Source organism: Ambystoma mexicanum, chromosome 2p, assembly GCF_040938575.1.
Source record: "Ambystoma mexicanum isolate Mex_15411 chromosome 2p, UKY_AmexF1_1, whole genome shotgun sequence".
NCBI classification, from domain to species: domain Eukaryota; kingdom Metazoa; phylum Chordata; class Amphibia; order Caudata; family Ambystomatidae; genus Ambystoma; species Ambystoma mexicanum.
The window spans coordinates 1,406,587,628-1,406,597,702 of record NC_090923.1 but is presented as its reverse complement, the minus strand read 5'-3'; the positions used below and the strand labels follow the sequence as shown (position 1 = coordinate 1,406,597,702).

Here is a 10,075-nt window from a genome sequence, read left to right as displayed (position 1 = left end):
TTCTGACTGTGATTCACATGTACATTTGCTATCAGAAGCTGAGGTTCTAGCATTAACCCTTTCATTAGTAGGTGTTTGGGGTTTAGCTGCTGGAGGTTACAAATCTTTGATGAAATTAGCATGTTTAGTAGTTAAAAGCCTTAATCATACTTCGCAAGCTTTAGAAGAATTACTCCTTGATAGTCAAGTTATTAGAAAAGCTACTTTGCAGAACAGAGCTGCTGTTGATTATCTATTGCTGGAACATAATTTAGGGTGTAATGCCTTTGAAGGTATGTGTTGCTTCAATTTGAGTGACCACTCACGATCCATTGAAAGTCATATTCGAGGTTTGAGGGATCTCATTTCTCAAGTGTCTCAAGATTGTAACTAAAACTGGTGGGATTGGTTATTTTCATGGATACCTGATATTGGGGGTACACTACGTTATATTTTTGCTTGCATTTTTTTTATTCTGTCTATTATGATTGCTTGTTGTTGTTGCCTTCAATGTGTTCCCAATTTAGTTTTAACATTTCGTAGGTTTCAGAGACCAGTTCCAGTGCCACCTGGCTACGGAAGATAAATATCCAAAGGGTGGAATTGTTATGCTTGATTTATGCTTGGTTCAAAATGGCGCGGGCGCGCAATGCATTCTGGGAGCGCTAGGAGCCATGTTGGATATTTACTTCACTCCGCAGTGAAAGGCTGCACACATTTTGCTGAAGTGTTAGATTCACAGTGCTGAGACAAACATGCTTTTTCAAACTTGGTATGCAGTCAAGGCCATTTCTGCTGGGAAAGCTAATGTTGTTATGGCTTGCTACTGTTCTCCGTGGAGCGTGTTTTTGGAGCAGGGAGGCCCTGCGTTCCTTGGGGGGAGCTCTCGATTGACCCAGCTGGCAACCGACGGCTGTTCCTCAACTGCGCAGGTGCAATTTCAGAAGGTTCGAGAATTAACTCCCCTTTGTGGAGTTCCTACATATGCGGAAACCCAGAGGGGGTCAGGTTAGACTTCAGCCAGAGAAGGACGCTCCATCTGGCCTTCCTGTGAGCTGTGGCACTCTCGGCCTGGCTGTCCCCGGGGTCTTCCAGCCGCTTCTGGACGAGATGAGGAAATATATTACGCTCACGGTGATGTATTTCTTTTTGACTTCTTTACTTCTTCTGTGATCTATGTCCATATTAGTTTTATGAGTTATTTCTATGTACTTGTAATCTTTGAATAAATAGCCGTAAAGAGCTCATTATCTTCTAAAGAGTGCGTGGCTGTGAGTTATTGTGTCTGTCTGTTTATGGGTTGAAGTATTTGCTCTATAATTGCATTGGTGATTTATGGTTGTTCCGTGCACTTTTCAGGGGAGAGCAATACATGAGGGGAGGGCGAGGGACAGGCTACCAATTAGGGGCGGTCAAAGCAGCCAATAGGGACACCTATGCTTGTATTCAAGGAGACGTGGTTAAAGAAATGTGCGGGGGTTGCTGACCGTCCCCGCAACCCTTTAACCACACGGCTCCTTGAATGCAGTGGGCTGCCTGCTGTGTGATGTCTCTATTCAGAAACAGGAGGAGGTCTGGGTTGGCCATCCTCTCCTTTTGTTTCTAAGTAAAGTACTAACACTTGGTTAACAGGCTTCCACTGTGTGTTAGCTCTTCACTCAGAAACAAAAGGAAAGGCTGGCCAACTTAGCCCTTCTCCTGTTTCGGAATAAAGAGACATCACACAGCAGGCATCCCACTACACTCAAGGAGCCTTGTGGTTAAAGGGTTGCTGGGAGGGTCAGCGACCCCAGCACTTTTCTTTAACCACGGCTCCTTGAATGCAAGCATAGGCATCCCTATTGGCTGATTTGACCCGCCTAATTGTTGGCCTAGCCCCCCACCACCCCATGTGGCAAAGAACTTTTTCAGGGAGTCTTAAAGGTGCTCCTTCACTCAGCCGTCATTTGCACGTTTGCAGGTCCGATTTGCTTGGCCTGCGTTCTTTCTTCTGGGACACCATGGGAATGAATGGGCCACGAATATCACTGAGGTGGGAGCCATCACTGTTAAAAGCAGGCTACCTACATGCTGGGCACACTAATGTTTTCCAAATGTGCATCTTACACTTGTCTGGGAAAAAAACAAAAAAGACTTTCCCAAACTGAAACATGCTCTTAAACTTACATTCACTAGTTTTCTTTAAAATGTGTTTATTTTTTTGTTGGACTTGCACACAAATAACCTGTGATTTGTGTCCTCCTTCCATTGGGTTTTATCACGGGATATATTACTAAAGCAGTTATATGCTTGTCAACCTGCTTAATCACAAATACATGCTTCTATTGTGCTGACAACAGTTATTAGGAAATTAAACTGTGGGTTCATGGGTGCCAGCTTTTGATGTTCACAATGGATGCAACACCCCCCACCCCCATTCACCCTGAATATAAGCAAACTACCACCAAAGTCAACAGTATTTAATCTCCAGCTACACTGAACCAGTGCATAGATTCATATACAGTGTGCCAGTGGTGGCTTCTCCATAATGGGTGAGGGGCGCCGACCCACGGGCACCCTTGCCCATTATGGAGGAGCCAAGGAGCCAGTCCGGTGTAAACACTGAGCACTCCTTCTACTGCTTTTTACAGGTGGGGAAGCGCTCCTCAGCTGGCTTGAACTGTTAAAGGAAAACACGGTTTCCATTTGACAGTTCTGTTCCACAGTCTTGCATATGCAATGAGCCATAAAGCCGGGGGTGTTTTGCTTCCCCAACATTCCTTAGCCCATTGGGGATGCTAGCTGAGGAACTGCATGTTTGTATGTGCTATGGGAAGCGCTATTGTGCCTCCTAGCACATACAAACAGAGCAGCCCACTTCATCATCAGTGCTACGGTTCTTGCGCACATGTTCACAAGCCAGCAAGCACTATTAGCTGCTTGCTTCCTGTTCATGCTACGCGGAAGCTGGAGTGCTGGGAGGGAACATCAGAACCGGGCTAGAAGGTATGTTAATTTAAATATGTGTATATATGTTTGTGTTGTGTGTAATGAGTGAGTGTATGATGATGGGTGTGCATGTGAATGAGCAACTGCATGCTGTGCGTGAAGGTTGTGTGTGCATGTGTGTTTGTACTGAGACGTGGAGCTTATTTTGGCAGGAGGGGGTTGTGCATCAGCCAAAATCAGCTCCATGCGTGAGGTACTGGGAAGGCCGAGGGGGGCAGGCATGTTTTTTTACTGCCCATCTATGATAGATGCCTAGTAAAAGAATACCATGCCTACTCCTCAGGCCCCCCAGCACCACGCATGCACACATAATAAAATTGCGGGTGTGCGAGGTGCTGGGGGAACCAGAGGGCAGGCATACCATTTTTTACTGGCCATCTATGATAAAGCAAGCATTGTAAGTGTTATTGTGTAGCTAAACTGGCATTTTAATGCACCTAGTGTAGGCATTTCTTTCTGTGGTATGATATTTTGGGTTGGGCATCTTTGATAAAGTAAGCATGATAAGTGTTATTACTTAGCTAGACTGGCATATTGGTGCAGCCATTTCTTACTGTGACATGATATTTTGTATTGAGCATCTTTGATAAAGCAAGCATGATAAGTGTTATCAAGTAGCTAGACTGGCATTTTGGGGGCAGCCAGTCTAGCCATATTTAACTGTTGCATAGCATTTTTTATTGGGTGTTTTTGATAGAGCAAACATGGTGTTATTATATAGCTAGAATGGCATTTTAATGCAACCAGTGTGGACATATTTTCATACTGTGGCAGGGCATTTTTAATGGTAAAGCCAACTGGAGTATTTTGTTACCTGGGTATACTGACATATTTTGGCAGAACATGCATAGCCATTATTTCTTACAGTATCATTACACTTTTTTTTAACCAGATTGGTAAAATATAGGTATACTAAACCAGTTTGGCTTGTTGACCCTAATTTGGTGTGCCACCACCCCACCATGTTGTATTTTTGCCCCCCCCCCCCTCTTTGCCCCACCAACACTGATTTCTAGTAACACCACTAAAAGCAAGGGCGGGTTGGGCTGTTGTTGGGGGCGTGGCCTAAGCACTTGCACTTATCTTATGCCAAGCCCCCTAATGAGAGCCTCACACTTCAATTTACCACCCCACTTAAAGCAGTGGGTGGCCCCCTTCCAAGATTACTGTAAAAAAGGGGAGTGTCGGCCAGCCATAAAAAAGATTTGGAGAACAATTCCCATTACTGGGTGCAACATACACGTAAATGTGCCCTGCCACCAGTCTATGAAGGTTGCCCCTTCCCTACCAGTTGAAACTTTAACCCTACTTTCACCCCCTGCCACCGCTCCGGCCCCCATTCCCCAAAGTTTTGCTCTAAGTGTGCCCGGATTTTAGCCCTAGACACTCTCACAACAAAAGAACTTAAAATAACAACAATCGGAGTAGAGAGTGGAGGGTACTAGTGCTAATTAAGGGAGTGGTCTGATCAGGTAAAGTCCTTGGGCGTGTCTTCGAGGAGGCGTGGCTACCGATGGTACATCCCCTCATTACAGGTTCCATCTGTGTACGGAAGCCCATGCGTACCAATCAAAACCTGTATGTGGGAATGGAAGCAGACCAAAGCCGCTTTTACGCGCATGCGCACGCATGCGTTCAGCAGGAGGCAACATGGTTTTAATGGTAGTTTATAATCGCAGATCACCATCCTCATCATCACTCTGTATGCTCCCTTCTCAGCTTCCCCACCCCCTTTTCGCAGTTAGACCCTTCTTAGAGAGCTCCTTCCCCCGTCCTTCGGGGTCCGCCCACCTTACAGCTTCACCCTCCCCGGGTGAGGTTGTATTCCACACAGCACTCGCAGTCTCCTCCTCTGAATGTAAGTCCCTCCTCTAAGCCCTTCCCTCCTACCGCGTTAGGCTTTGCACTCAGCTCCCCCTCCCTGTCTCGTGAGATAGGCCCTCCTCTAATGTCTTCACCGATCGCATTAGGCTCTCCTCTAAGCGCTCTCCCCCTAGCGAGTGAGCCCCTCCCCTCAGTTCCCTGCTCCCTCCCAGTCCCCCGCCAGGGCCCTGTATCCTTCCTTAGACAGTTCTCACCCTCCTTATAGAATAGTGTTTCTCTGCCCCTCAAGTCATCCGCAGCCTGGACCCTCCCTGCTCTCCACAGCCTCGGCCCCGAGTGACTTCACTGCCCTCCCCGAACACCCCCTCCACGGCTGGCAGAGGAAGGCCTAGGCCCTTTCCACGTTCACCATTCAACCACTGTAACCCATGGAAGCAGGCAGAGGCTAATTCGGATCTGGGGACACCTCTGTAACCCTTGGAAGCAGGCAGAGGCTAATTCGGATCTGGGGACACCACTGTAACCCCTGGAAGCAGGCAGAGGCTAATTCGGATCTGGGGACACCACTGTAACCCTTGGAAGCAGGCAGCGGCTAATTCGGATCTGGGGACACCTCTGTAACCCTTGGAAGCAGGCAGAGGCTAATTCGATCTGGGGACACCACTGTAACCCCTGGAAGCAGGCAGCGGCTAATTCGGATCTGGGGACACCACGGTAACCCTTGGAAAGCAGGCAGAGGCTAATTCGGAGCTGGGGACTAGCGGGACAAGCACCTGTCCAGGTGGGAGGCAGACACAGCAGCAGCAGCCCTGGAGAAGCAGACTGGACAGCCCGGGCCCTCCCCGGAGGTTGCCTTGGACCCCCCAGCGCGAAGCCCCCATATGGCAGGCCAGGCCAAGATGCCAGAGGGAGCATCCCAGGTAGGAGACCTGTCTATCGGAGTGAGGAGTATGCATTCACATTGTCATGCCAATGAAGTACCTTGTACAATAGTTCTGAATTTGGACAGGACTAAGAATACAGGTATTGCCGAAACTGGGTTATAAATATTATACATATTTCTTGAATATGCACAATATACTTTAGTTGCATCCCCTTTTTTTTCTATTTCTTGTGGATGTCTTATCTTGTGGCATGCAGCCAGGTATACTCACTGATGCTTTTCCTGCTGTGTTACAATTCTCTCCCAATAGTTTATCTTTAAAATGGTTTTCATGGCAATTAATTCGGTTGCTTTCAATTTGCTTATGTCTATCAGTTTCGATCTTGTTGTCCCGAATCCTGTATTTGGTCATTAGTTATCTGTGTTTCTCATTGTTCACTGTCAGCAGATAGAGAAGCATAAAGCCTTGCCAACTTAGTTTATATCCATTATGTTTTCTCTGTTTTCCCATTTGATATCCCCCATTGTGTTCTGTCTTCTTCGGTTGTCGGTGCAGATTCTCTTGTTTCTAGTGTTTTCGCCACATGTGTGTGTTTCTGGATCTGTTGTGTGTCTTGGCATCACTCTCTGTGAGGTGGATCAAGCGTTGTATGTATTATTTCTAGTATTGGTGGGCGTATTTCTGCTTCTGCTATGCATTCATTATTGGGAACATGTCTGTGGACTCTGATTTTCTGTTTACAGGCTAGGTGTCGTATTTTATTCAGTGGATGAATTTGGCGGGCACTTGTTTTTGGGTGGGTCCCCATACTCCACTTACATATAGAATGGTTGGTTTAACTGTTGAGTCGGAAAGTGTTAGCCAAAGTGCTACAGGTGGGTCGGTTTAGATTTGTATAGGATGATGTGCCCTCTTTTGCTTTTGCTCTTTGAGGTTTTTGGTGGACAGTGTAAACTTGTCAGAGGCCCTGAAAATGATTCCTACGTAGGTGTAAGTTGTGGTGTGCTCTAGGGTTTCACCTTTTTAAGATCAATTATACTGCTTTGTCTGGTTCTCTTTTTGAATCAATACTTTTTGTTTTTTGTCTTGTTGATCCTTAACAATCATGACCTGTAGTATCTGGATAGGATGTCCATGCTTTTTTGCAAGCCCTCGTGTGGGGGCGATGAAAGACTAGGTCATCGGCATAGAGTAAGTGGTTATTTTCCGTCTCTCTTCGGAGTTGATGATTTGTCCAGTGCTATGGATTACGGCCACCTTCCGTTTCTGGGGTACCTAATTAAAATCTCTTATGCTGGATTGTAAGCCCTCTTGTCTCTTTGACAGCCTAGGGACCCTTTGTGTAACCGTATTGGGCTGTAGTGTTGTGTGTACCCATTATTCGCAAATCGTGGGTACTTCAGTATCCAGAAAAGAGGGATAGTGACTTTTGCTCCAGAAGAAACACCTGGGACTCATGTTAGATTTGGGATGTTACTTATTTCCTCTTCTCAAAGTATTTGCCGTTGAGGTTGTGTACGTCTGTAGAGGGCGGGGGCAGTGTCAGTGTCAGTGTGGTGGCCATGCATGCAGCCCCTCCATGGTGGACGTTTAACTTATGCAATGGGTTGAGAAGGCCATTCTGTTCAATAAGGACAACTGGTGGAAAGTTACGTGGTGCCAAGAGCATTGTTGATAATGTGGGGTGAGGAGTAGCATTGGTGCTGGGAGGTCTGAGGAAGGCAGTATTATGTTCTCGCTATTTCAGTAGTCGCCTAGCAAACACCCCCCCCCCGCCTCATGTTATGTTTTTGTATCGTTTTCTGGAATTGTGTAAAGTGTTGTTTATAATCGTCATTTTAGTTTTGGTAAGGTCAAGTCCAGGAGAGCTAAATCCACTCCGTTTTTAGGACGTTCACACAAAGTGCATTTGAATACAGTGAATCTGAATGCTAACTACTTATATAGCCTCGTGCGATTGAGACTCTCGTGCACAGGACCCATGGTCCAACTAAAGGAGTTGAGTGTTGGCTATGTCAGATGATGGAAGCAGGTGTTGTGTGTGATATGTCGCAATCTGTCATGGCCCCATGGTGCCTCTAATGTGTGCTTATATGGAGTCACAGCAGAATATGTTGAGTGTGTTATCACATGGCACTGGTTTCCAGTAAAGAGGTATAAACTATGCATTAGATCATGGCCTATAAAGCTGCATCAGGTGGTGCCTTGTCAAATATATGCTTATTTGTAGAGTGAGGGGATACACACCTGTAGTTGGGGTGTATAACTGTGCTCAGTAAAAAGGAATAGCATGAGATGTAACTGGAAAAGGTGGGTATTGGTTCCTTCCTATAGTTTGCGTCATCATTATCGTGTTTGAAGGGATAGAATATGCAGGTTTTCAGAATTGAAAGCAAAATAATTCAGCAGGCTGCGAATGGAATTAGGCAGTGAGGTGCAGAGTGTAGCTATCTTTACAGACGAATTACCCCACCCAACCCCCCCTCCCAAGTGAACCTTTCGAAAGTGTGGGAACAGGAAGGGTTTTTGCGAAGGTTCAGTGGAGAGGTCGATTTGGTTGTTATCTAACTAGTATGGATGGGGAGAACTCTGACCTGATGCTGTGAATACAGTGGCTTATGCAGAGGGCTGTCAAACACTTAGCCCGTGACACAGAGCCACAGGGAGACATGGAGCACATGGAGAATGTGATCCCCAACTGAAGTAAGAACCTGTGTGCAGTGTCCTGAATCGAACCTGGAACGGTAGATAGCTCTAGTATAGCCCATTGGCCTAGTGAAGACAAATATCAGTGTCCTACACCGTGGCCATGATTTTCGAATGCTCTTTTGGGGAAGGTCTACCTAGGCGTTCTAAAATGGGGATTGATTATTTGTTAGTGTTGCTCTGTGAAGCTCCCCCCTCCCCGCACCCCCCTTTCTTAAAACATGTAGCCGTATTAGCTACCACCGATCCCCAAGTTGTTCACCAGGCAACTGGGGTGGGAGAAAGGTTAGTTTACCACAGATCATGATGTATTGTTAGGGTTAGTTTTAAGTGTTTCTGTCATCAATGATTTCACTGCAACTAGGCTTTTAATTATGTTGACGGAGTGCACACGTGATATATATTTTTTTTGACCTAGAAGGTGGCGCTATTGCATTAGAGTGCACATATCAGAAATGTAGGTGGTGTTTGGTTATCTGCCCACCCATTGACTCCCGATGGCCATGCTAATCCCTATGGCCATTCCCACCCAGTTCCTACCCCTCCCTGCTCAATACACCTCTTCATGGGAACTCTTTGTTCAAGCCTTACCGTCAAACTGTGTGCTCAAAGTGCCTGCTGTTGTTTTTTCAAAGCAGTCTTCTGAGAGTTAATAACATAATTGGAGTTTTAAACGTGCTACTGGTATAATAAAAATGTGTTAGCCATGTCTGCCTTCAGCCACTAGATGTATAAGCACACAGCACCCTTCACTGAAGTTTGTCAAAAACAAGTATTGTCAAAACCATCAGTTTTGGCTTGTGTTTCGGTATCGGGCATTTTCTGACACTGCTATTAAATGCCCAGTTATCCACACCATTTTCACCTGCTACTATTAATGGCCCGCTAAGACCACTTTGGCAGTGCCTGGCAAGTGCATTTCCCATTCCTATACACAAGCCCAAACAGTTGGCATTGCCAGTGCCTGTTTTTTGTTGTTGCTAGTTTTGAAGATAATTTGAGTTTGATTTGCTTACTATAGAAGGGGACTGGGAGCAGCTAATCGGAGCAATACCTCTTAAGTAGATAATGAAAAGGTGTGTGGCTGGTAGATATCTTTAGTACTCTGCACGAGTGGTTAAGGGGAAAGGAGATTAACTGTTTGAGATCTATTGGTGAGGAAGGAGGTTACCTAAGGTTAAGTGTCGGTATCGTATTATTCAATTTTACACTGGAAGGGTTGTGAATGTTTTGGGAAGCAGTATTAAGGCAGAATGAGGGAAGTTGCTAAATCCAAATCTGCCAATTTCTTATGAAGTTTAGCCATGCGCCACACTTGAAGTGAAATGTAAAGATTAACCATGCGTCATACTTAGAATTTATGGAGATTACTCATTTGTCACAACAGATAGGACAGTGTAGATTAGCTAAATAGAAGGATTTAGCGAGTAGCCAAAGCACGAACACTCCGCTTCTACATCCTCAAACACAACACCCAAACACTATACATGCCCACTGGGCTAGACAACCTTTACCCGAACACACACCCAACAAACAAACCCGGACCGTACCCATACGGACACAAGCCGTGCACACAACCTTTAACACCTGCCAATCTACACATAAAACACATACAGACCCCAGCATAACGCCCAGCATAACCGTCACATAGAAAGAATTCCAGGGATTGGACTTTACCTGTACGGATACAACAA

General features: G+C 45.8%; 1 protein-coding gene across 1 annotated transcript in view; it reads left to right on the top strand.

The window, feature by feature from the left end:
- The first annotated feature begins 4,701 nt into the window (after positions 1–4,701).
- The window catches only part of LOC138567555 (uncharacterized), a 310,480-nt gene continuing 305,106 nt past the window's right edge, over positions 4,702–10,075 (top strand). Inside the window, exon 1 of the mRNA XM_069645890.1 lies at positions 4,702–5,711. Within this exon, the coding sequence (XP_069501991.1) occupies positions 5,673–5,711 (39 nt within the window). The 5' untranslated portion in view covers positions 4,702–5,672. The remainder of the gene's footprint in view (positions 5,712–10,075) is intronic.